This window comes from Micromesistius poutassou (assembly GCF_964030765.1).
Source record: "Micromesistius poutassou genome assembly, chromosome: 3".
In the NCBI taxonomy this organism is placed as follows: domain Eukaryota; kingdom Metazoa; phylum Chordata; class Actinopteri; order Gadiformes; family Gadidae; genus Micromesistius; species Micromesistius poutassou.
In genome coordinates this window covers 5,150,821-5,178,288 of record NC_140273.1, presented here as the reverse complement: position 1 = coordinate 5,178,288, position 27,468 = coordinate 5,150,821, and the positions used below count along the sequence as shown (strand labels likewise).

The window sequence follows — 27,468 nt, the reverse complement described above, 5'->3', positions numbered from 1 at the left end:
TTTTGAAGAAAATAAAACGTCTTTTTTCAGACGTCCAGTTGATCCATGGCGCAGCTGCTTGCGAATTTGTTGGAATTTCAGAGACCATTCATCCAATGAATTATCATGGAATTTTCAGTGATGTGTGTGTGTGTGTGTGTGTGTACGTGTGCATCCCTGTGTGTGTGCGTGTGCGTGTGTGTGTGTGTGTGTGTGTGTACGTGTGCATCCCTGTGTGTGTGCGTGTGCGTGTGTGTGTGTGTGAGTGTGTGTGTGTGTGTGTGTGTGTGCGTGCGTGTGTGCGCACGTGCGTGCGTGCACAATCATGAATAAGATGATATATATGAACATTTGGTGGGGCTTTGAGTGTCCGTGTGAACGCACATTTATTCATGAATATGTGTTTGACACGTGTGTGAACAAGTCCGTGGATAAAGCTCCACCAATAGTACATGGCTTATCCATTAACTGACAATGACGTAGTGCGTGGGATGAGGGATGACCTGGTGGGCCTCCATGATAGGAACACTGAAAGACAACTCAAATGATGATGAGTCTTTATGTGCACACACACACACACACACACACACACACACACAATCACAAGAACGTATGTTTTTCCGCACCTAATGGCTGCCATGTGTATATACAGAAAGGATGGCCGGAGCGATGGTCAAAGAGACAAAGCAATACCTTGTATAAGAACACACTGTCTTACACACATACACCGGCACACACACACACACACACACACACACACACACACACACACACACACACACAGCATATAGAATGTGGCCCTCTTTGGAGTTTTAAAACATCACATCTGTAAAGGCCCCCCCAGGCCCAAATATGTATGAAGTCATACTTTTCTGCCTATTGCAAGATATTTTCAACAAATTGTAACTCTATATTGGACCTATTGTAAAACAATGGCTGTTGGCTGACACTAGGTCTACTTAGAAGTTTAAACGTTAGATAACAAAGTGTTATTAAAATAATAATACAAGTAATGGAGAATGCCATGCTTCAAAATTTATTTATTATTTATGGAATAACTGTTTGACAGCTTCACATATAGAGGAATGGATACGGTATTAAATTAACCTGCACATAACCCCAGCATGTGGTTAGCTAGGTATAACACATATATCCATAAATGTGTTCATGCGTGTGTGTGTGTGTGTGTGTGTGCGTGTGCATGTGTGTGTGTGTGTGTGTGTGTGCGTGTGTGCGTTTGCGTGTGAACCCAAACCACCAACACATAGATAGCAGAGATAAGGAGCTAGGAGTCCGGGTTTGATATGGACAATGCTCTTCCTGCAGACATGCCCTGAACTCTCCCCTTTTACTCCCCCTCTCACCTCTCTTTCTCCCTCCACTGCCTTTGTCGTCTTCTCTACTTTCCATTCTCCTCCCCCCTCCTCCCCTCCCCTCCCCTCCCCTCCCTGCAGCTGTGGCCTGTTTGATGTCCCTCTGTCCCCTCCTGGCCAGCTGCGCCTCTGAACCCTAATGAGGGGTTCCGTCATCCCGGGGACACCTGGAGACCGCCCTAACCACCGCTTACCGCCCTAACAACCGCTTACCGCCCTAACGACCGGCTCCATCGCTCAGGACCAGGAGAAATACACGTGGAAACACTGATCAATCAATCACTAAGGACTACCTTTAACACCCCCCCACACACACACACACGCACACGCACACATACACGCACACACACACACACGTACACACACACACACACACACACACACACACACACACACACACACACACACTGTTGGCTCAATCTGTTCTCTCTTTTTATTTCCCTTTAGTGGAGCACATCTAGCGTTACTCTGATGTGTATGTCAGCACAAGGTACAGAAGAGTCTATTGCGTAACAATTCAAAGGCAAATGAAAGTATTTCAAAGGATATTGACTGTCTTTGAACCAGATAGGTGGCCTTGGTGAAGTCCGTTGACACCTTTGCGGGAGTTAGTGATGAGGACTGAGGAGGAAGACGAGAAAAATTATCAAATTCTCTCACGGGAGAGTGTTGGCATTTAACTTTACTGAGCAACAACTGTTGCAGTGAGAGTCGTTTGGCAGTGATTACAAGGTAAAATAATTAACATGTACACAGTCTGTTGAGACACAGCTAGTGGTCTTTGGCTCACCTATTGCCTTTTCTAATCACACACTGTGTAACAGGCGAGGACATAAACATCGATTCTGACATACTGACACCATGAAGCACCTTTCATTAGTCAGGCCAAGAGAGGTGTAATGGTCAGGCTTATCAATTAAAGGTTGCTTTACCAAATGTGAATGAAAACCGGTAAAATATGTAAAGGTTGTTTTTAACTAGTCTTTCCAAAACGTGAGGAAACTCCAACGATACATAAGGACGTGAACGTGTTCAGGGTGCAGCTGTAGTACCGACCCTTACCAGGAGGGGGAAACACCCGCCGGCATACCGGAAGTAGAATACGTTGATGACGTAAAAGTGGGAAATTCAAATTTCAAACAAACGCATCGGATGTTGTCCACTTCTATGTTCATAAAAAAAAGAGACTTGCATATCACAGACACTGAAGGTGGGTAACTAATACCTTATTTTGACTGTCGTAATGTGAGAAACGTTAACTTATATCCACTGTCGATGTCTAGTCAAGGGGCAGCTGTTAGCAGTACGAGCTGCACAGCTGACTTAGCGCTAAATAAAGACTTGATGATTTCGTTCTTTTTGGTTCATGTTGCACGATTGGTCGTTTTTAAAATTGGCAGGGGTCCTCAGTCACGTCGAATGCGTCGGCAGTTTCCTCAGTGCTTTGAATCCTTACTGTTGTCAACGTGATTAGGGCGAGTTTGGAGCAATGCCGGTGGAAAGGACCGAGCCCCGGGGAGCGGAGGAGCTCTACAGACAGTATGAGGTCTACGAAACCATCGGATCCGGTAATGTTCAGTCCGATAGTGTATTGATATGCCTTGTCTAGACCTACGGACCGTGGGGGAATTACCCCGTCCATGTCATCCACTTTCTGATACTTTTTTTGCATCCCTTCTCTCCCCAGGGGGCTTCGCCAAGGTGAAGCTAGGGCGACATCTGCTGACGGGAGAGAAGGTCGCCATCAAAATCTTGAACAAGAAAGAACTAGGGGTAAGCTCTACCCATTCTGTCCAAGCCACTTATTTTCATAGCCTTGTTTAGGCATGAATGAATATTGCAGTGATGACTTGTCTCCTGACTTCTTTCTTTCCCGGTCTCTCGTGATTCAGGAGGATCTGCCCAGGGTGGAGGTGGAGATCGAGGCCATGAAGAACCTGAGCCATCAGCATGTCTGTCGTCTGTACCAAGTGATCGAGACGACCACCAAGATATTCATCGTGCTGGAGGTAAACATGGATGCACACCCATACACACTCAATTCAATACAAAGCGTTTCCATTCTTTCCTGCCCTAACTGACGTTTTATCTTTGTATCTTTTCAGTACTGTCCAGGTGGAGAGCTTTTTGATTACATCATCGCCAAGGACCGTCTGTCGGAGGAGGAGACCAGGGTGTTTTTCCGACAGATTGTCTCTGCGCTGGCCTATGTCCACAGCCAGGGCTACGCACACAGGGACCTCAAACCGGTAAAGGCAGCCACCTTGTTTGAATCTGGTGCACATAAACCAGTTCCATATAAAATGTAACCGATAAAAAGAAGACTAACCATCATCCCTCATACAAAGTCCATTAAACAATGTTTAATGGGCTAGTTGTTAGTGTAGCTTTTGTTGTTATTATTATTATTAATGTGTAATATTTCCTCTTATATTTGGGGTCATGCATTACCCTTAATGTAAGTTAACACAATTATACATACCCACACACCACTGGGTTTGTATTTGTCTGGGCTGATGCGTGGTTCTCTCTTCTCTTACCTGCTCTCAGGAGAACCTGTTGATAGACGAGGACCACAACCTGAAGCTCATAGACTTTGGTCTTTGTGCCAAACCCAAGGTATCCTTCCCACTCCAGCTCCGTTGAATGATGTCTGTTGAAAGGTTGCGTGCCGCTTCCTCCTGCTTATTTGTTTGTTTATTTGTTCACTTTTGGGCATTTATTTTTTATAAACACAAAAATAGATGGGGGATAAATTAAATACTTTATACAGACTATTTGCTGTTTGAAATAAGCACATTTGGTCACCTGATCTAGTGTAAATAGCTGAATTGACAGCATCACTGGATATTCATTAGTGTTTATGTCCTATTTCTTAATTTCATCCTTTTTTGGATGATGATGATTTGATAAGATTCTGAAAGATTTGATTATACATGGACACTTTATTGTGCACGGTAAAGATGCTGATCAAAACGACCTAACGGAACAACACCGCGAGTGGGACTCTGTAATCAATCAGTCAACAGGTCTGTTGTTTGTGCTTATCCTGTGTTCCCTGGTGCTCTGCAGGGAGGTCTGGGGTATGAACTCATGACCTGCTGTGGGAGTCCTGCCTACGCTGCTCCTGAACTCATCCAGGGCAAGACTTACATCGGCTCAGAGGTGAGAGAGGGAGGGAAACCGGGCACTGTATCATTCTGAACATTGGCTACTGCCCATACGTTCCTACTACTTGTTTCAACATTAGGGTGGCACTTGGAGGAGTGGATGCAGAGTTCAGATTTAACATGTGCTGAGGGCTGTACAAATAGAATATACTGGACTTAAGGGTTGTAACCATTTGCACAAGCAGTCCTCATATCCTTGATAAAAGGTACTGGGTTTGATCCCCAAATGTCTGCAGCTTTCTCGTTGGCATCTCAAAATCCCTTTGAGACTCTAACTGTGATTAACTCGGCTATACAATTCAATTTGTCTTGACTCGATCATTGAGCAAAAGGTTTAACCACTACCTACTGCTTGATTACCTATATCTGGACTTCACTTGGGGTAAAGGTGTCTGCTGAATAGTACATTGCTGTGTTGGGTGGGGCTCCCCGGTGTCTCTGGGCTGATCTGTGGTCCCCCCCCCCAGGCGGACGTGTGGAGCATGGGGGTGCTTCTCTTCGCCCTCCTCTGTGGATACCTGCCCTTCGACGACGACAACTGCATGGTCCTCTACAGGAAGATCACGGTGTGGAGCACTTTCACACTACCTTTACATGGGGATGTCATTGTTTTTGTCAACAATGAGTGTCGTCAACCACATAATGCACTAAAAAATGCGCAATTACATTTTTTTAAATTTAAACTTTTAGGTTTTTAGTTTTTATTTGTCTGATTTCTGAGGTGTGGACGTTTTTCTTTTCCTTCAGAGGGGTAAATATGATAATCCTCATTGGTTGTCGCCTGGCAGTGTCCTGCTCCTCAACCAGATGCTGCAGGTACACACATTGTTCTTCATTGAATTTCCTTAGCTTTTTTTCTCTGCAATGCATTTTCTAATTTTCATAGCATTTATTGTTTACATTAGTATGTGTATATTTATTTATTTATTTATTTATTTATTTAATTGAGATTCCTAAATAGAGTCCTAAATATGAGAGTCCTAAATATATATCAGTATATTTGTTCCATTGAGATTTCCATGATATTATATTTTCCTGATTTATATTTGATTGTCACATTTCTCCGGGTGTCCTTCCACCGCGTGGCCTGTAGGTGGAGCCCAAGCGTCGTCTGACTGTTCGACAGCTGCTCGACCACCCGTGGGTGTTGAAGGAGTACAACAGCCCTGTGGAGTGGCACAGCAAACAGCCGGTACACATGCACACAGACAGATCCCCATCTAAACAAAATACTGCAGTTTATAATGTATTGCAGCTTTGACTGAAACCACTCTAACCTTCTCAAAATTATAAATCGCTCCATTCACCGTCAACCTTTTTTTTCATAAAATGTCCTCGTTGACGGTCTAACAGTTGTGACTTCTACCTGAACTTGATGAGCTAGTGTACAAGTTCATGGCTACTGATGATAGTGTACATTCAATGCATTGAGTGACTGGATGTCCCTCTGTCCTCTAGCTGGGCTACATAGATCAGGACTGCATCACTGAGATGGCTGTGAGTCTGAAGCGCTCCCGAGAGAGCACCACTCGCCTGGTGAAGGAGGTGTGTGTGTGTGTGTGTTTGTTTGTTTGTGTGCGTGCGTGCACATGCATTCCAATTCTTCTCCCCTTGAAGGCTCTAGTTATATTCCTTGGACTTTACAGCTCCTACTGTTTAGTTAAGGGGCTGACTGCGTGTATGATGGCAGTAGAATGTGTATCTTTATTTTATTGTAACCTAACATTAAACCGAGTAGTCTTTTATTTTTATAATTTGTGTACTGCACAAATTATTGATGTTTGTTTGTGTGTGTGTGTGTGTGTGTGTGTGTGTGTAGTGGCGTTACGACCAGACCACAGCCACCTACCTGCTGCTGCTGGCTAAGAAGTGCAGAGGCAGGCCCGTCCGCCTGCGCATGGAGCAGCCCGTCTATGAGCCCTCCTCCTGCTCCCCGCTGCACCAGGGAATGCAGGTCAGGACCGCCACGCCCACAATGCTCCGCTCCGGATACTGTCGACCGGTCCATTGTGATGTGTTTTTCTTTTAATATCTGTTTTCTGTTAACCTCCATCAGTTGGTTTTTTTCGCATTCAAATTTCGAACTGGACAAACGCGTCTGAGCTGTCTTTCACACGGCCCTCCCCCCCCGCCCTCCCTCCCTCCAGACCAAGCAGGCGCTGCAGTTCAGCGACGACGAGGACGCCCTGCTCATGGGCTCGGTGGACTTCCTCTCAGACTACGACGACGACTGCCCCTGGGTTCCCTTTGGACAGCGCTCGCCCCAGGGGGTCAGAGGTCAGCCGGACGGAGCCCAGAACGCCGCCGTCGTCATGAGAGACACGGTCTGTGGAGGGGGGGAGAGAGAGAGGGGGGGCGGTGAAGTGTGTGTGTGTGTGTGTGTGTGTGTGTGTGTGTGTGTGTGTGTGTGTGTGTGTGTGTGTGTGTGTGTGTGTGTGTGTGTGTGTGTGTGTGTGTGTGTGTGTGTGTGTGTGTGTGTGTGTCCGCCCGCCCGCCGCTTGACCCCATGTCCGTGCTTCCACAGAGGCAGTTCTCTCCCCCTGCGGAGAAGCGGTGGACCGGCAGCCCCAAGCCACAGACGAAGGAGCCAATCATGGCGCAGCGGCCGCAGGAGGGGCGGGGCCGCCAGCGGGAACCCAACAAGGAGAACATCGCCGTGCAGCAGCAGAGGGACGTGGACATCTTCACGCTGCCCGCCCCGCCCACGCCCGCGTCCGGCAAGAAGAACGGCCGCGGCCAGAGGACCGGGCTGACCACGCCCACCCACAAGGGCAAGGGTGCCAAGACCAATCGGCTGACTCCGAATGGTGAGAGTGGCTTAAGCCGCAGTCACACCCACACCACCCAGCAGCAGCAGCAGTGCTGGAATGTGCATCATGTGCCGGGTGGGGTCATCACATTTCAGTGCAGTGAGTAATTACAAAGTCCCGTTGTCTCCCAACGAGTGCTTGAAGTACGCTCTCCACCTGCATAAGAATTTATCTTTTGCCTGCCCTCTCTCGACCGGCCTCTCTCACTCTCTCATGTGATCCTCATAATCATAAGTGCCACATCCACATGACACACATTTGCAAATAAATTGTCTGCCGTGTTGTTAATAAACCCGTTTATCGGCTGTTCAAAAAAGGAAAAACGCCACTTGCTGTACCCACGATTTAGCCGTCATTAGCCCACATCTAGTGGGTGTGTACGGGCACACACACGCATGCACGGCCAAGGGAAGAAGCTTATTTCATGGCGCTATCTGTAAATGAACATCACTCGTATGACCAGGGAATTATTCGAGTGCTCGTAATTTGAAAATGGTAGTTCTGGCTCTCACACATTCAGCAGTTTCTATGGATTTAAACGCCAGCTGTGAGTGCGCTGATGAAGAGAATGTGACGGCGCGGGGGGTTAAGGACGGTGAGGTAACGTATTGTGGGGTTTGAGCTAGTCTGAAATGGATTGCTGTACTGAGGGGCTCCTATAGTGTGGAGGCAGAGCAGGGCTGCCTTTTTGACAGGCCTCTTCACACGCCCACACACACGGTGTGTGTGTGTGTGTGTGTGTGTGTCTCCCCCCTGGGCGTGTGGCGTGACAGGTGTAGTTGTCTCTCTCCTCCTGCGCTCCGAGTCCCCCATGGCCCACAGTGACATGTGTTCTCTCGCCGAGGCTCCAAAGGCACGTACCGGTGTCAGCATGCGTGATTCAAGAAAAGGTGGTGGTTTGGGATACTGAGGGTGTCTACTGACCAAGGTACCCACTCTGTCATTGGTGTGTGTGTGTGTGTGTGTGTGTGTGTGTGTGTGTGTGTGTGTGTGTGTGTGTGTGTGTGTGTGTGTGTGTGTGTGTGTGTGTGTGTGTGTGTGTGTGTGTGTGTGTGTGTGTGTGTGTGTTGCAGGTGGAGGCAGTGCCTGTAAAGAGCAGAGCAAGAAGAAAACTGTGGACCTCCAGGAGCCCCCCGCGGACCTCCTGGCCTTCAGCCCCGAGAGGAGGTGAGGATGATGGAGGAGGGGTGGTCACATGCTTCTGGGGCCAAAGGCTTTAGAAACGTTCACAGGAAAAAAAATAATTGAACCGGCACTTGGCTCCAGGATCAATATAGTGATGGTTGATGGCAAACTAAGCATTACGTGTTATGCTTACCAGGAAGGGGGATTTTGAGCCCATCGTCAGAGGCTTTTTGCTAGGAGTGACATGCATGTGGTCCCGCCCATCCCAGGTCACGCTCTCTGGACCTGGCCGGGACGCGGGACAGCGGGCAGAGGAAGAAGGCAGGGAAGGTGTTTGGCTCTCTGGAGCGAGGCCTGGACAAGGTCATCACCATGCTCACCCCCAGCAAGAGGCGGGGCCTGCGGGACGGCCCCCGCAAGATCAAGGTCCGGACACTCAAACTCACTCGCTCACTCTCGTACCGTGACTCCTGTGTGAGGTTTAATTTAAGATGTGTCCTTAGGCCCAGGACAACGTGACCCTCACCAGCCAGACCAACCCTGACCAGGTCCTCAACCAGATTCTCTCCATCCTGCCCGAGAAAAATGTGGACTTCATTCAGAAAGGGTAAGAATACAAACAGACAAAGGCCTTTTACCCTGAGACGGGTTACAGTTTATCTTTCACTCAATTTTACAAGGAAGTCCCATTGAGAATATGTAAAATGTCTAAATCAAGACCCCTCTAGAGACACGGACACATTGTCCCTCAAAGAAAGGAGTCATTGCGGTTTCAGACGGGGCCGTAGCGCGTCTCTCTGTCCAAACCCCTCCACCCCCCTGCGTTCACAGGTACAGCCTGAAGTGCCGGACCCACGGGGACTTCGGCAAGGTCACCATGGCCTTCGAGCTGGAGGTGTGTCTGCTGCTGAGGCCCGAGGTGGTGGGCATCCGTCGCCAGAGGCTGAAGGGGGACGCCTGGGTCTACAAGCACCTGGTGGGGGACATCCTCTCCACCTGCAGGATCTGAGAGGAGGGTCCGACCGGCCGAGGTGGCGCCCCTCCTCCTAGGGGCGACGTGTTGTTGTAGAAGATGTGATCGATGGCCCGTCGTTCTCCATGGCTGACAGCGTGTGGCAGTGGCCTAGCGGATTCATGACGAGGGAACCTGAACATTGTCTCTCCACATTCTAGCGAATCCTGCAAATGAAGGCGGTTACATAGAATGCAAGAGGACGGTACTTCTGGTGCAGTTGTACATCGGGTTTTACATGGGAGATGATTTGGGTTTACCGGTCCATCTTCATAGTAATTGCATACTTAGTATTGTTTGTGACTGCGCGAGAGTGTGAGTGTGAATGTGTATGTGTATGCATGTGTGTCTGTTCGCATTCTAGATGCATTTTTCCATTTCTTAGCGTTTCCCCTCTAGGTATGGAACCCCTTTCGGTTAACACTAGAAAAACAAGCGCTTTACTTATTAACCTTCATTGCTGTATGTGTTTTTATTCATGTACATATGTTACTGTCATTTTGAGTGTCTGACAGATTTATTAGGTATGTTTTTTCAGGAATAAAATGTTAGTAAGTCTAAAAAGTAAGTCTTTAATGCAACAGTTTGCAGGCATTTGCAGAGAAATTTTTGCATTTACATACGAAATTCGTCATTTTTTAACAAAATTGGCCACTTGTGTGATTCGTGGAGATCCATTGAGAAAACATTGGGGGGGGGGGGGTCTACAGTCTGACGAAAACGAGACGATAACTAAATAAAAAAAATAATAAACTACGACGAAATCTTTTGACACTTTCGTTAACGATTAAAAACGAGACGAAAATGTAAGCGGGACGATTTGGGAAGCGATCCAATCAGAACTAAGCACTTTATGTGGGGAAGTACTGATCGTCCCGCCCGGCAGGTCAACTAGCAGGCGCTTGCTGCGTCGCAAGCAAGTGTCCCTTTGTAAACAGTTTGCCGCAACAATCACCGGTTAAAACACAACCAACTTGAAGTCTGGTAGACGAGTCATCCAAAAATTCACGCAAAGATAAGCATCCTTAAACAGTTTTTTCTTTCAAGTTATGTGTTTTTCGCTAAAATTGGAATACAACACAAGCTGAAAGAAACCACCACTGTCCTGTAACGGTACCGGAGCTCTGTGCTGTCGACACCACAGCGGGGCACAGAAACACAGGATTCACTGTGGTTTCTGTGACATGATAAACACTAAAAATGAATACTAATGTTTTATAAAGAAAGCTATCTTAGTGGGAAAGCCACGCAACAGATAGCCACGGTTACATACAATAATGTGCTTATGACGGGAGAAAGGAGCAGAAATATAGTATAGAGACAACTTGGAGCTGTGTGTGTGCGTATGTATGAGTGAGAGACGGGAGTAAATGAGAGACCGAAAAATCGGACCCCCTCCATTCTACCTCACAGGTACAGAAGGCCTCAGACAAGGATGGGTCACTGAGTGCAAATAAAGCTAGTGCATCCCAGAACAACAGACCAAGGAGGACGTGAAAAAAAAAAAAATAATAAACTCTGGGGAGTTAAAAAAAAAAATTATATTAAAAAAATTATATAAAAACATATTCTAAAAAATTATAAAAAAATTTTATAAAAAACATTTAGATTAAAAAAATTCTAAATAAAAAAATTTGACCTGCGCACGCATCTTTTTTTTTGGACCTGCGCACGCATCTTTTTTTTGGACCTGCGCGCGCATCTTTTTTTTTGGACATGCGCGCGCAGGTCCAAAAAAAAGATGCGTGCGCAGGTCAAATTTTTTTTATATAAATTCTTTCAATACAATTTTTTTATATCATTTTTAAAAATAATTATATATATATATACATATATATACCATACCTGCAAGTCACCTAGTCACCTTTCACCGTTTTCAACTCAAAATAGATCATTTACGTGAATCGTGTAGATCCAAAGAGTTTTTTTTTAAGGGGGGGGGGGGGGAGAAACGACGGCTGACCGACCAACCAATCAACCAACCATAGACTGTATAATAACCAGGGGTGCGCATAACTGGTACGCAAGTACGCATGCGCGCCCATAATCTGCGATGCGTAACGTCAGTACACTACAGCGCCTTTGCATAACTCACCGTCATGTCATCAAAACAAAACTACACGTGTATCTTGTACTACTTCTGCGTCTCCCCACCTGCAAAAAAAAGGCAAAACGGAGCCGGAGCGCTGTGTGCACCGCTGTGTGCACCGCTGTGTGCACCGCGCGCACACTGGAGAACTGCGCAAAATCAGCTGATCGCAATATCCGTCACTGTGAGACATCCTATCGCTCCGTGGCAGTGACGGACTGGACCCCCCCCGTCAACAATCCTGCCCGACCGCAACCAAACACTCTCCCCCCCCCTTATCATTAATTAATTTATTAATCGCCTTTATTATTATCAAAACGACCCTACGTGTGGAGTGCGTATACCGAACACCATCTCCTGGTACTCAAATGAGTAACTCACTAAAAAAGTTATGTGCACCCCTGATAATAACCGACTGTATAATGAGCGAGAAACAAGTTTGCTATCTTCACAATAAAAAAATCTTTGGCCAAATGACTCCACGTTCCACGTTCCATGTTCCACGACCACCAATCGCTATCAAGATATACCACAGCGCGCGTTTTTTTCCCCATCGTTCCAGTCCTGGAGTGGACTGCTCAGTCGTAACTGACCAGTTTATGGGTTAATAAATGTGCCATTTTTACTATAAGAAAATGTTGTCTTTTCCCTTTATTTTCCCTTTATTTATATATATTTTTTATTTACAACGGTTTAGTTTGTCACCTTTTTCAACCCTTATAAGTTTGCAGGTATGAGTTTGCTGTATTCTCTGAAGTATTACTGATATGTGGATACAAGTTTGTTGTGAACTAAGGGGCACCATTAAGTAAATGCACCTTTCTGACCGCTACTGAGACTTTATTGTCTATACATGCAATAATGACGTTTTGATTGCATTGATTATTCAACACAAAAGTGATGACTGCCCTGATAAAGCTGCCATCCCTAATTTAATTTAGCATGACACTTTCATTTTTGGGTCTCATACTGTGCATGAATTAGCTTATTCAGCTTTGAATGAAACTAATTGTATGCTGAGTTTTCAAGGAAGTTTATTCTGATTGGTCATGTAGAAAAGCATCAATCTACGAAATGCTTTGAGTACAAAGATTGTTTTCCTGCAAATCCTTACTGTAACTTAATTTCCTAAAATGACGATATAAACAAACAAACATCTGTTTAAGTTCGGAAAAAGGGCAACCATCATCAATAGCTAACAGAGGGGATGAATGAAATATGATGTGGCGCTGTAAACCGGTGCGTGATGATCATTATGGTAGCAGCGTCTGTAGGAGGGAAATGGTTATGTTGACGGAATACCAATATAACCATGGGGGGATCATTACCTTCTAGACAATAAGCACAACAAACTGTTGCCCTCAGGCGGTGGAACGGCTCCAACAGCAGAGAACAACCAGGTCAATAAGTCCCACTCGGTTGTTTTCCCTCTCATAACGCTGCAGATATGGTGATCCCCCAGCAGGGCCTCCTCGGCATCCCAGCAGGGCAGAGAAGGGTAATGGCAGGTTTAGGCTATGATGATGTCAAGGAGGGGGGGGGGGCATGCGTTAATGGAGGCTGAGAGAGGTGCGGTGGGGCTCTGTGATGGGGGTGAAGGTTGGTGGGACAAGTGGTGGGACCCAACCTCTTTCAAGTCCACCTCGCCGTCAGTCCAGCCACCAGCCTCCCGCTGCGGGCGGGTGGGGGGATCACACATGTGTCCTCGCTTTGTGTGTGAGTGCCACAGCTGGACCGGACACCACCTGTCACCTGTCTTATGCATAATAGGCTCTGGCTTCCCCCTCCTTTTCTTGCTCTCTCTCTCCCCCTCGTTTTCTCTCTCTCCCTCTCTTTCGGTTTCATTGTCATTGTCTTCTTTTCTGTCTTCCATTCTCCTCATGGTATCACATGCACTATGTTGTTCTCCATTAGTGTAGCTGCTACTGGGGCCAGACATCCCATAATGTCTGTCAACATATTGGTATATATGCGATATAATTATCAACGTAGTCCATTGATGACTTCCCATGTAGAACAGCATAGCTCTAAATAACTAATTGAAACCTGTGTTTGTTTCCTAGCTGTTTTGTTAAACCTTGTACCTGAAATCAATTCCAACAATGATTCTGTTCAGGCTGAATTAAGTGCACAGCGCTCGCCCTGTTTGCGCAAGAGGATTAACAGTCTAAAGGGCGTAGCTTTGGTTCCAGAGTCGGGAGGGACACAGCGAGCTCACATAGTGCACAGAGAGCTGCAAAAAAAACATGTACAGGAATTTCAGCGCATGTACAGTATTTGAGGTAAGCTACTCTTGATTCAGATGATCTTCAACACACCACAGCCTGCAGTTGTGTCTCCATACCAATTCACTTGACTAATGTATTGCTTTATTTATAATATTATTCCTCAAACAACATTAATCCACAATGGTTTATTTTAATTAAGTCATTTTTGTACTTCACAGCTTACGTTTGAGAAACAATTAGCCTTTTACTGAAATACAGGGAAATCTAATGATAGTTAAACCTATCAATTGCCCCCTGGCTTTCAGAATTGATTGCCATAGTAACAGAGTCAGACTGGTACTGAGAACCGTCCTGGGACACCCGGCCCACCACCCACGCAGTTCCTAAATATATTGTAACGCTTTAATTTAGGTGTAGAGTAACTGCTTGCATCCGGTCATTATAATGTTCCATGCCTACAGGGGAAAGAGCTCATTTGCATAGAACAACTCTTCAGTATATGTTAGCTGGAACTGTATTGTGCACAGTTGGATTGCCAAACCTGTCATAGTCTCGGCACTTGGTCCTGCTTCGCCTACGTCACACCAGCCTCCCGCTCTGTCTCCCTATTCTCAGCATCACCTGAGCAGCTTTCATATGCAGAGCAGAAGAATAAATGTCCAAGACAGCTCTATTTGATCACAAATAGCACATTTATCATTTCTACACATGTTGTTAAGGTGGTGGTAACATTAGCTTGGAGAGCCCATTTTCTGTCTTTGAAGAAGTAAACGAAATGTAGACAAAACCAACACTGACCAATCACAGTTCCATCGTCTACTTGGTTGGGCCGTGGGTCCGAACAAGAAAGACGACGACGTACTATTGACCATGTAGCGCTCTGTCAAACCCACCCATCCCCAGGGACTAACATATGTTCAGAGGCCATTTTTACCCCCCAAAAAGTCCCAGCTCGATGGGTAATGCTATCCAAAGTACAGGCACTTTGGGAGCATTCTATTTCAATAGCTCGTAAAATCAGTTTGCTAACTTAATGGTCCTTTGAAATCATGCATGCAACAGACAAAGGTCACGAAACAGGGAACAAATCTGACAAAACAAAAATGGCATCAATTTTACATGCAAAGATGCAAATATGCTGCCGTCTCCAATAAGAATCGTGCAGGTGAGAAAGACAGATGGAATCAGCCCTCGACCTCGTGTTACCCATGAAGACCAGAGGCGCCCCCAGAAATGTTTCATCGGGACGGCCAGATGGGCCGCTGAAAATGTTGGGTTGGCATATGCTGCACCTCAAAACCAAAAGCCATAACTGAATTTCAAGAATTACAATATTATTATAATATTATGCTGTTGGGCGTAGAGTAAAGGAATCGCATATTGATATACTTTGGTTTCTTATTTTTCAATGAATGTTACTAATTATCTGATATAGACTAAGTACAGTAGACTGGTACAGTAAGCAAGAAATACAGCTTCAACTTAGTTTACGTTTTTTGCAAGGAACAAAAATGTACTGGCTGATGGCTATGCATTTGTTATTTTCACATGAACTGTGAAACATGTTTCTGTACAATAATAATTATATGTATACTCAGCACATTATGCATATGCCTGGCCTATAGGAGCCAGTTTTGGGGCTGTGGCGGAGGATTCCTTTAACCAATATATCCTTTGTATAACAAAAATTAAATACAACCACCTGAAATGACAACCACATTATTAAATCAAACCTAAATGGAAACCTAAAACACAAAAATAAATAAAAGTTGAGTTACCTTAACTCATCAGAGGTTCTGAAAACCCTAACCTGATTCTAAGATTAGAGATGGTTAGTTTAACCATAAGGTTGGAGATGGTTTAGGTATTAAGGGGTGGTTAAGTTTAGGAATTAGGTTAGGGATGTTTAGTTAAGGTATAAGGTTAGGGCTGATAAGTTTGGGTATTAGGTAACAGATGGTAAGTTTAGGTATTTGGTTTGGAGATGGTTAGTTAAAGTTTAGGTATTAGGTTAGGGATGGCAATTTTAGATATTAAGAGATGGTTAGGTATTTTTAGATATGCTTTAATTTAGGTATTAGGTTAGAGATGGTTAAGTTTAGGTATTAGGTTAAAGATGGTTAGTTTAGGCATTGGTTTAGAGGTTGTTATTTTAGGTATTAGATTAGAGATGGGAACATTTAGGGTTTGGATAATACTTAATTCTTAGTCATACTTCACTTTGTTTCTCGTGACATTACTCCAACCCGGGTCCACATCATAAGTTTTGAAACTGCAGCCTCCGGTATTGCAGGAACATAAATAACCTGTGGTGGAAACACCACGGGCTGAAGGCCACTTGAGTTCCTTGTTAATGAGTTGCTGTGACTTAAGGGTCACACACTAAGGGTTCAGGGTGCCCTGGTGCTTTGTACCTTTGGGTGGAAACGCGGCTTAGAAGAGGAGATTGTTTATCGGATCAGACGAACTGATGAACTATGAAATTGTTAATCGCTCACCCTACAAAACATCCGATCAAATGATTAAAGAGCTTCTATTGCCGTTTCCGCAGACCTGTCGTATCGTTTAGTAAGAGGACAGAGAAGCTTTTGTTTGTTTGAACACCGACTCGATAACATTTCTTTTTTCGGTAGGTGACAATTCACTGCTTCGTTGGGATGGGCCTTGCGTACCTACTAAAAACAAAAAGCCAGGTCTGAGGCTTAGTGAGCATAAGAATACAGCGGCAGCAGTCGGACCTCCAGCAGCTGAACCCCTCCTGGGGCAGCCCCGCTGCACCATGGGCACGCCCCCAGGCTGGAGGGAGGAACTGAGTGAGTGGACTTTCTTTATTAAACAGGAATTTAAAAAACGCGATTATAAATCTGAGTGCTTATTGGGATCACAATGACGTTTTTTTTTTGTTATTTTGTTTGCAACGCATTCAGGATTAGAAGACGGCTGGAGCGTGAGGTTTCTGCTGTGGGCTGCGATGGTACTTCTCTTCTTATGTGAGTTTAGATGTGTCTTTTTAAGATCGAACTAGACCGTTTTAATGGTTACGCCAAATCAAAAGTGCTGTATTTCTGTCATCTTTATTATCTCTGTCTGGTTGCTCATCATGTGTTTACCCGCCATGTGTTTAACCCATGGTCCTCAGGGCTTGGCCGTGCACAGCCAGCGCCTGGACCTCCATGCGAGGTAAGGACAAGATGCTTCAGGGCTCAAGAGCCTGACAGTTTATTATGTGGATGTGGAGTAATGTCTAACTGGGTGGCATCGGTGCCAAACAATCCCAGAAACAATGTATTACTGGCACTGCGCTGCATGTCACATTTCAACACTGGGCTGTCTGATTTCCCAAGAAATCGGAATTGGATAGAACAAATGTTTATTGGAATAACTAACTAAAAATAAAGCCTTTCAGTTCCACTTGATCGTAATTGGAGTATAGTATCGAGTTACCAGCTAATGCACGTGACGAAAACAGATAACAAGAGCGTCATCTCTTTGAATCTGCTTCTCCGCGCTCTCTCTTCTCTCTGGACAGGCGTCTCCAGGGACGGCCTTGCCTCTCCTCCTGTCCCCTCTGTCCCTCTACTCTTGGCTGACCTCTACTCTGGCCCGGCTCCTCCTGGCCACCCCGGCGCTCCTCCTGACGGCCCTCCACCAGAGCCTCCTGCTGCTGCTGGCCGGCCCCTGGGCCTTGCTCTGCTTCTGGGGGGCCCTGGCCCTCACTTGCCTCCGGGTGTTCGTCTACCTGCTCCACCTGACCTTGGCCCTGGCCCTGGGGGTCGCGGTGCCATTGACCATCAGGACCCGATGGAAAGACAGAACCGTGGCCGACACTGGGAGCCAGAAGAGGGACCCACCCACGGGGGGGCTGAGGCCGTGAGATCAGAGCCATCAGGCCACAGCGAGGCTGATGGGAAGTAGCGCTGTGATTGATGTGGTTGATGCCTCTTGTTATTCCGCCCCGTATGGATGTCTACGTTGGAGCCCGGGTCTAGCCGTGTCTAATGAACACATAGTGTGGTCGGGGTTGAACATAAGAACGGCTCATGTTAATGCGCTCTTGTGGTGAAAGCTGACACTATGTAACAAGGCTTTCATTAGCCTGCGTCCCTGCCAGCCGAATAGGGCTAACTTAGGCTGTATATGGTTCTCTCTCGCTCTCGCTCTCTCTCTCTCTCTTGCTCTCTCTCTCTCTCCATCACCCTCCGGATCTGCGCTCGCCAATTATCGGTGGATTGCTGCGCTGTTTTCCGCTTTTCATCTACAAATGTTATCATTAGACATGTCTGTCACCAGAGCACCGGGGAGGAGGACGGGGTAATAAAGGACTGTTTTTCTGCATGCGTTGCAGTGGCTTAATGCTGCTGTGCGGTACATGTAGAATATATCCAATCAGAATCCAGACAAAGTCCCTGATACTGGAGTCATTAAGAGAAAACCACAAGCATACGGTTGCTGTGTTTCCTGTTTTTTAGCACTGTGTAATACATGTGTAAACACAGTTGAATTAAACACAACTAGTTCTATCACCGTTGGAGGGGTGAGACGCAGCAAAGGACCCGCTCGGAGATCTAACTATGTGGTGGGGGAAAACTATTGAAAGTAGTGTTTTGTTACCCTTTGAGTCTGACCTAATAAATAAACACTGGGAAGGTTTTCTGTTTATTAGTTGAAGCGCAAGTGTGTCAGAGAGAGAGAGAGAGAGAGAGAGAGAGAGAGAGAGAGAGAGAGAGAGAGAGAGAGAGAGAGAGAGAGAGAGAGAGAGAGAGAGAGAGAGAGGAACGAAGGAAGGCAAAGGAAGGGTTGGATCATAGAGATTTATTACATGGAGCTGGCGTCCTAATTAGCATAAATACTGGACCGGCCCACTCAAGCAGAGAATTAAAAACCTTAATTGTGCTGTCAGCCTTCTCTCTCTCGCTCTCTCTCCCTCTCTCTCTCTCTCTCTCTCTCACTCTCTCTCTCTCTCTCTCTCTCTCTCCCCGACTTCTTCCCTCTATTCACATTTGCGTCTGACGTTCTTCTCCACCTACCTACTTCTCCTCCGTCTCCGTCTCCTCCTTCTCCGTCTCCTCCTCTCCTCCTCTCTCCCGTCTCCTCCACCTCTCCCGTCTCCTCCTCGCTTCGCAGCGTATGATTGCCGTGGAAGAGCGGGACGGTTGTTGGTTTGACGCCTGGGAGGCGGAGCGGCGGAGCGGCGGTTCGGCGGTGGTGGTACCAGGGAGCGTACTGAGAGATTGATTATCATGTCGCTATGCGACGTAGGTCGTACACTTGGTGAGAAGAACGAGGCTTTCAAAAAGCACATAAAACAATTGTTGTTTTTTCGATATTGCACGTAAAGAATCGGAAAGAGTTTAGTGTTGCTGGAGGCCACGAGAGCATGGGTGGACGGAGAGGGGGGGCTGGAGGGGGGGCTGGAGGAGGGCTGAGCGGCGTGGAGGTTCAACTTCACACACAGAGGTGAGAGGCAGTCTGTGTTGCGGTTGGGGGCCAGTTTTCTTTCTGCGTCTCTCTGCTGTCAAGCCTTCTCCTGCAGCAGAGAAGGTTAAGACTTAAGGGGAAGACCTCGCTCGCTCGCTCGCTCTCTCTCTCTCCTCCACCCTCCTCTCTCTCCCTCCACTATCCACTGACACATCAAACGCTCACACACATGTCCCTGCACATGTGGGCTCACAGACACTGGTGTTTTCCAGCATATACCTTGTCTCTAACTTCACACTTTAACCTGATCCTGCCTCTCTCTCTCTCTCTCTCTCTCTCTCTCTCTCTCTCTCTCTCTCTCTCTCTCTCTCTCTCTCTACCTATAGCTCTCCATCTTCACTCTCTTTCTCGTCTTCTGTTACTTGTCCCTACTGTTTTGTTCCAATGCTGCCTTCTGGGTCTCTCTCTCTCACTGTCACACACTCACTCTCTCTCTTTCTCCCCCCCCCCCTCTCTCTCTCTCTCTCTCTCTGTCTCTCTAATTGGTCTCTGCTAGGTTAGCCTAGACAGGCCTATTCATCATGGCACCATCCACTGAGACAAACGCTCATAGAGAGAGAGAGAGAGTCAGACAGTAGGGCGTAGAGTACCTGCCGCTTGTCAGCGCTCTCTCTCTCTCTCTCTCTCTCTCTCTCTCTCTCTCTCTCTCTCTCTCTCTCTCCTCTCTCTCCCTCTCCTCTCTCTCTCTCTCTCTCTCTCTCATCGTTATCCCCTCTTCTATATTTACACTCAGCACGGTCTCAGTAGACACATTAGTTTGGCTATTAGTTCAACATGCTGATCGCATATCTGTGAAAGGGCCACACACACGCCACACACACACACACATTGTCCTGACCTTTGTGGTATCTGTGTCTGGTGAGTCATTGCGAGTGACGGACAGACAGGGAGACAGCGAGAGCGTGAAAGGAAAAAAGCACACACGGACGGGGGTGGGGGGGGGGGGGGGGGGGCTGGCGGGTGTAATGAGTGTAAGGCAGCACCTAAGCACTCAGAACAGTCCATGGTCTCCACCACGGCGTACGTGTGTGTGTGTGTAAGTATTTTGTGTGGACATGAACAGTGTTGTAAAGGGCAATGAGAGACATGAGAGAGCCCAGTATATAAAGTGTGAATGTCACTTGTGATAAGGTCAGCGCTTGATTCTCTCTGAGGCCGGCCCGTTTTTCCCTCTCTGACGAGCAGATGAACCTCCACAGTGTGGAGGGCGACGAGGGAATCAAAGGCACTTTGTTATTTCTGACGCCGAGCAACACATGTCACAATTATTGTCAAATGAATATTTCAGTTTACATATATTCCCTGCGTCAAGATCAAATGGTGACACTTGAGTCGTTTTATTTTGTGCACACAATATGTGAGTTAAGAAGAGGGCATAAGGAAAAGGAAATACAAAACACTGGGAAAATGATTGAAAAGATTTATTCACAACCTATGCTTTAATTAGCACTTAGTCTATAAAGCAGTTTGATGAAAATGTCTTTGATAGACATGTTTTCTCTGCTGTTTCCCTGACCTCAGCCACCCTCCTCAGTTCATTCTCATTCAAAGAACATTTGACTTTTCTCTCTTTCTGTCTACTCCTCCACATCTCGCTCTCTCTCTCTCACTCGCCACACACTTAAGCGCACACACACACACACACACACACACACACACACACGCATGCACACACACGCACACACACACACGCATGCACGCACGCACGCACGCACGCACGCACACGCATGCACGCACGCACGCACGCACGCACGCACGCACGCACACACACACACACACACACACACACACACACGTCTGTGGAAGAACTTCACAACTTCCATTTCTTCATTCCCTTACTCCTATATCAGCTCTTCTTGGCTAATCAGCCCGGGCCCAATTATAATCAGCTGCACAGGCACCTCATCCCTACGGGGCCTCGGGAGGGCCAAAATGCATTGATGCTGACTGACGTTAATTTGCATGACTTTTTGGCCTCCATAAGTAGCACTGTTTTCCTCCTTCTCTCTCAGCAGTGAAAGACAATGGGAAGGCAGTAGTAGAGGACTAGGTGGAGGGGGAATCAAAGAGAGAGAGAGGAGGATGGGGTCAGTGGATCTCATGTTATTAAATCTCAGCCAATCGTGAGAGAGCGAATTCAAAGGGATTTCTCCTTTGACCCCCCCCCATATGGGTGACGTCAGGTGAGAGGCTAGTGGGGGAAAAGAGGGAGGGGGGGATGGTAACCTTTAACCCTTCCCAAGAAATCTGAGCATCTCCCTGGCCACAGGACGACCTGTGCCTGTAAATACCAGCACGCGCCACAGTATTCAAATATTTGATTTGAGATCAAATTTAACACGATTTTTAGTACGATTATGAGTATGATTTTCTGAGTAATGCTGTATGTTTTACACAATTTGTAAAATGAGTGACGGATTGATAAGCAAATAAATGCTTAACATTTAGATTATTTCCCTTCTTATTCTCAGAATGAATCTTCTAATACTTCTCTGTAGTTCCTCCTGGATGTTAGGGGAAGGGAGGGGGCATATGAAGGCACAGGGTGGAGATTGTATGTAAGCCTGACATTCTCAGACGTCAAATCTTCGTGTTGGTTGGCATTAATATATGAAAGAGTTTTTAGCTGCTGCTCTGTGCTGTGCTGTAGCCTACTTAGTGTGTGTGGGTGGGTGGGTGTCCTAAACTGAATCCTGACAGGCCAGGGCCCGGTTTCCCGAAACCTTCTTAAAGCCTTCTTAACGCTCCGTCATTCGTAACCTCTACTTTAAGTTCTACCTTAACATCTCGCATGTTTCCCGAAATGTTCTTTGCTACAAATCTCTTTCGATAAAATGTCTATTTTCATAAATAATAAGTCAGACACCTTTTGTAAACAGAAAATCAATATCCTCATTTGAACGGCTGCGACGGATGTAGCCTAATTAAGGATGTGATTGCCTCCTCCGCTGTTTCTATATTTTCTATACATTTTTTAAATCAATGTAGGCTATCCTATGTTCGCCCATGGTTAAATAAATGAAGGATTTCGAGCAATGTTTTATTCGCAAAGACGGCAATATTTTTTAGAATGCTGTCGCATGAAATGGAAAATCGATCTCTGCGCAATCGATTTCAGCACGTTCTTTCTGGACAGCGTCGTTCAAGGAGTGTTTCCTAAGAAGACTCCTAAGACGCCTATAGAGGTAAACATGTAGTAGCGCACTAAGAGTGGACGTTATCGTTACAGTGTATTGTATTTGGAAACTGTGTTATATACAGCAGGCCTACATAAAATACCAATTGTTTGTTCTGAATTCGCTGTGGTAAGTGTGTGTGTGCATGTGATGTATTGCATTTAATGAGTTTTATGCATTGTGTCCTTTATGCACAGTATAAATGAGAAAATCATTAAGAACTTAACTGGCTCATAATTGTTTATTCGAGCGTTCAGAAAAATCCTAGAACTGCCACTGCACACACACACACACACACACACACACACACACACACACACACACACACACACATACACACACACACACACACACACAAGGAAACAATGTTTCTGTGATATTCCTGGGACATGTTTCGAGCATTTTCGTTGGCAAATAACCAAACAATGCTGAGAGACACACCCACACCCACACACACACACACACACACACACACACACACACACACACACACACAACACACACACACAGCACTACATGGCCCATCTCTGTGTGTCCTGGGCATGTACCCAAGCTGTGGCCAGCCTGTCCTGTGTCACAAGCTGGCAGTCTGCTGTTTTCTGTGTGTGAGCCGTGTTGTCGCCATGTCATGGCTTGTGTCCTATTATCACCCCTTACACACACACACACACACACACACACACACACACACACACACTCTTGCCCCGTCTTGGACTGGGACACCAGCCAATTTTGGCTCAGGGACACTGAACACAGAGGCTTTGTGTATTTGTGTGTGTGTGTGTGTGTGTGTGGGGGGGGGGGGGGGGGGGGGGGTTGTGTGTGAGTGTATTGGGGGTTACCACATGGCTAGTCCACCTCCTAGTGGTCATCTCTGTAGTGGCCTGCTGTAATGAAAACATTTGAATATACCGTATAGAAATCTAGGTGACTGTGTGTCAGTGTACACACATTAGCACATTAGCAGCTAAGGATGGACACAGAATCTTACATTCCCAAAAAAGTATTTTTTTTATTCTGAAGAACCAATAAAATTATGGCAAATATTTACAAATAATGACTTCTTAGCTTCACATTACAGGTACATACATGGAGTAATTCACCAACAACAGTCACTCAGGTGGACGGATGGATAGGTACACAGACTGGTTTCCAAGAGATGCATCCAGCAAACTGCATTTCAATATTTCACAGTAAAAGTCAACTTAAGAAATAAAATAATTATAATTACTCATATTAACAATAAAAATATAAAAAATAAGGATAATATCAAATTTACCATTTATTTCCGGTTTTCTGAGTCAAAATTGGTCACAATTCAAGGAAAAAAGTAAAACAAAAAAGTGATATGATATCTTTGGCAAATCGCACTGCAGTAAAATACATTCAAATATTAAGACAACACACAACACACAAAGAGAAAAAACACCAAGTTTGTTTGCAACTACTAGAAAATTGGATAAAAAACATACACATTTTCTTAAAGAAGCATTTCTTTCAACTTTTTTTTAATCTTTCCCTCATGAATATTGAAGGATATTTTTTAATTAACTGTAGTTTTGTGTTTTCATCTGTAAGACTTTTTTGCCATCATATGTTAGATTTTTTTATTAGTCTTTTCGAAATTCTGTGATGCCTGTTTTGGTCTTTTTAAAACAGGCATCACAGACTTTGGTGAACAATGCAGATATGTACTATTTGATCTATTTTTCCCCTTGGACGAAAAAGAACTAGCTATTTTTTTAATAAATGTATTTTTTTTTTTACTTTTTACCAAAAATGCCACAGATATAAGTATCTCTTTAACACCCCAAATAGGAAGCCATGGACACAAAAAAACTCTAGATTGTTACACGAAAGGCCACAGTCAGGTGAAAAATCATGTTATCACTTTTTTTTTGATTGAAATATCTGCTTTGAAAGTACAATACAGTTTGTAGGCTGAATCAGGCCTGTGTGTATGTGTGTCTGTATCTGGATGTGTGTGTGTGTGCGTGTGTGTGTGTGTGTGCGTGTGTGTGTGTACATGTGTGTGTGGGTCTCCTCTTCCACAGTTGAATAATATTAAGATGTCCAGAACATTAAAACACTCTGGTATTGTGGAGATCTGCCCAGAGCCTAGTTATAATACCAACCGAGAAAACAGATTGTGCCGCTAATTGCTGTCAGGACGTGATGTTGAAGTCCCTGCAGGCCGTGGGCGACAGTACCGCGTCTGCACGGCCTCATTGAGACACGCTGAGAGAAGGCGGAGATAACACTGAGAACACAGGTCCTGTGGCGCTGCGCATACAAAAGCTTTGGTAGAAATAATAATCGTAGAAATCCATCCGTTTGCAGTGCTTTTGGTTATCGGTTTTGATTTAGAGGGTTCGGGTTTATGTGGGGTCTATGTGGAGTTGGTGTTATTGTTTATTGATTTTTTTTAATTGTGTAGCTTTATTGAAAGAACGATGAGTCCGAGATGTGTTATCAGTCAATATTCACCACGGGGCCACAAGTAAGATACAAGCAGAGTGTATTGCTATTGCCTTGACCTCAGCACAGAACAGCCCGCTGCCTCTCTGCATATAGAGCGCGCTCTGACTGGACTCACACCTGACCGGGCGGAGAGAGACAGAGACAAGACCGGGGAGGGGATTAATAGGACTGTCTTACTCAGAGAAGCAGAGAGGGAGAGAGAGAGTGTGAGACAGAGAGAGGGAGAGGGAGAGAGAGACAGAAAGAGAGAGAGGGAGAGAGGGGGGGAAGAGGAGGAGGAGAGAGCGAGAGAGAGAGAGAGAGAGAGAGAGAGAGAGACAGAGAGAGAGAGAGAGAGGACGGATGTCTAAACGAAGGTCACAGGTATAAATCTAAAGGGAGACTTGGATAGTCCTGGTGGTGTGTTGTGGTCTTTAAGGGGGGAGAGGCAAGAAGAGGAGCCTAGGCAAGGAGAGGAGACGGGGGGGATGAGGAGAGGAGACAGGGAGATGAGGAGAGGAGACGGGGAGATGAGGAGAGGAGACAGGGAGAGGAATGAAGAAGAGGAGGAGGCAGAGGAGAGCAGAGGAAGCGAGAGCAGAGGGGAGGAGGAGGAGGCGGGGGGGGGAGGAGGAGAGGAGACGACGAGAAGAAAAGAGAAGATGGGGGGGGGAGGAGGAGAAAAAAGAGGAGTGTGAGATATGATGAGATTAGGGTTGGGGAGTGAGGTGTGTCCCTGGGACACATGGGGCAGGAAGGGGGGCTGCGTGGCTCCTTCCAGAGGACAAAGGGAGAGAGACACCGCTGGTGTGTGTGTGGGCGAGAGAGGGGGAGAGGGGAGGCTCACATCTGTATGTATATTTCGGTGTGTGTGTGTGTGTGTGTGTGTGTGTGTGTATGTGTGTGCTTCTCTGTTTGTCTTTGTATACATTTGCGCGTTATGTGTGTGTGTGTGTGTGTGTGTGTGTGTGTGTGTGTGTGTGTGTGTGTGTGTGTGTGTGTGTGTGTGTGTGTGTCCCCTCCCACCCACAATGACAGCAAGCAACCTCCACATTGCTGTACTCCGTGTCATAGCTGTCAATCAAGGGGACTGGGGGGGACAACGGGAGCCCGCCCTCTCTCCCCACGTGAACCAATTAGGTCAGAGCAATGGCAAGGCAAGCTGTGTCATAATGAGATGCATAGTTAATTAGCAGTCTTATGAACACGTCGCTGTACACCGCGCTACAGCCCGGGATTCATCTGTTGAACGGGGGGCCGTTTAGAAACAGCACCGCCGGGGTCTTGGAAGAGGACGAGCGATAAGCTGAGAGGGGGGCTGGGGGTGTTGGGAGGGCTGGGGGTTGTTGGGGGGGCTGGGGGTGTTTGGGGGGGGGGCTGGGGGTATTGGGGGTGTTGGGGGTTGTTGGGGGCAAGGGGGGCTGGGGTTTGTTCCTCAAGGTGATTTTCAATCCATATGTCTTCTTGTTCTCAACGGTGTACATGGAAACGTTTATATATATATATATAGGCCTGTCGCTGAAACGACGCTGATGGAATAAGACGGACGGTTACGTATTACTTGGGACCCGATCGCTTTGACCCCAGACAGCTCCGTCGGCGTTCTAACCGGACAGACGTTGAATCGTCTCCTCGTTGGCTTGAGGAGGTTTTTTTTTTACCATGGACTCCTTGTTGAGTCGTTTGTTTTGGGGTTAGGGCGGTTGGCTCGGCGTTTGGGGCGTGGGGTAATGTAATTCCCGGTGCGGTGGTGATCAGATTTGGAGGCTGTGCCGGCCTACGTATGGTTGCCACGGTGACAGCCGACGACCTGCGGTCTGACCGCCTGTTGTGGTTGTAATTGTTCAGCCCTGTGTTGTTGGCACAAGCGGATGAGATTTGTTTCAGAAGTGAGTTTGAGGAGAGATGGACGTTCGCATTTCAGTGGTGACCCACGGTCACCGTTGTTGTTGTTGTTGTTGTTGTTGTTGTTGTCAGTTTTACATGGGGGAGAGGGGGGGGGGGGTTCTCATACAAAACTAAAGGCACTGTCCTTGTTTTCAGCTGGTGTGGTTTCAGGTTTATAATAATGCCTCGGAAAGATCAAGAGAGAGAAAGACAGAGAGAGAGAGAGAGAGAGAGAGAGAGAGAGAGAGAGAGAGAGAGAGAGAGAGAGAGACGAGGAAGAATAAAGGCAAGACTAGCAGAGCGAATTGTTCTTTAGAGTTGTTCACGCACAACTTTTAAGGTCTACAGATGTCAAGGAGTCAACTGACCCTGCTACTTTGAAGAGGGGTCTAGCGTCATCACGCGCAGTGTGAGATGTGTGAGTGCGTGTGTGTGTGTGTAGCGACGGTGTCTCCTGAGGCCTCGCATCGCAGAGCCTCCGGAATGCGCTAAAACTACACGGTAGCAAGGATTCGCCACATTGAGCCGCGCTTACGCAAAAAAACCAACAAACGAATGTCAAACGACAACAAAAAAAGTTGTAAACACTTGCAGACAATGGCTTAAACAACACCACACACACGCACACGCACACACGCACACGCACACACGTCTTTATTCATCTCAAAGAGAAAATCATTG

The 27,468-nt window shown here is 46.3% G+C and overlaps 1 protein-coding gene across 1 annotated transcript; it reads left to right on the top strand.

Moving 5' to 3' along the window:
- Nucleotides 1-2,466: 2,466 nt before the first annotated feature.
- On the top strand, nt 2,467-10,099 carry melk (maternal embryonic leucine zipper kinase). The gene is made up of 18 exons (XM_084465588.1): nt 2,467-2,562; nt 2,827-2,920; nt 3,040-3,125; nt 3,245-3,361; nt 3,458-3,601; nt 3,903-3,971; nt 4,425-4,517; nt 4,990-5,088; nt 5,270-5,338; nt 5,616-5,714; nt 5,981-6,067; nt 6,342-6,476; nt 6,670-6,846; nt 7,047-7,329; nt 8,406-8,499; nt 8,727-8,883; nt 8,961-9,064; nt 9,289-10,099. The coding sequence occupies exons 2-18, from the start codon at nt 2,842-2,844 to the stop codon at nt 9,464-9,466; spliced, it is 2,070 nt and encodes a 689-aa protein (XP_084321714.1). The 5' UTR covers nt 2,467-2,562; nt 2,827-2,841; the 3' UTR covers nt 9,467-10,099.
- The last annotated feature ends 17,369 nt before the right edge of the window (nt 10,100-27,468 follow it).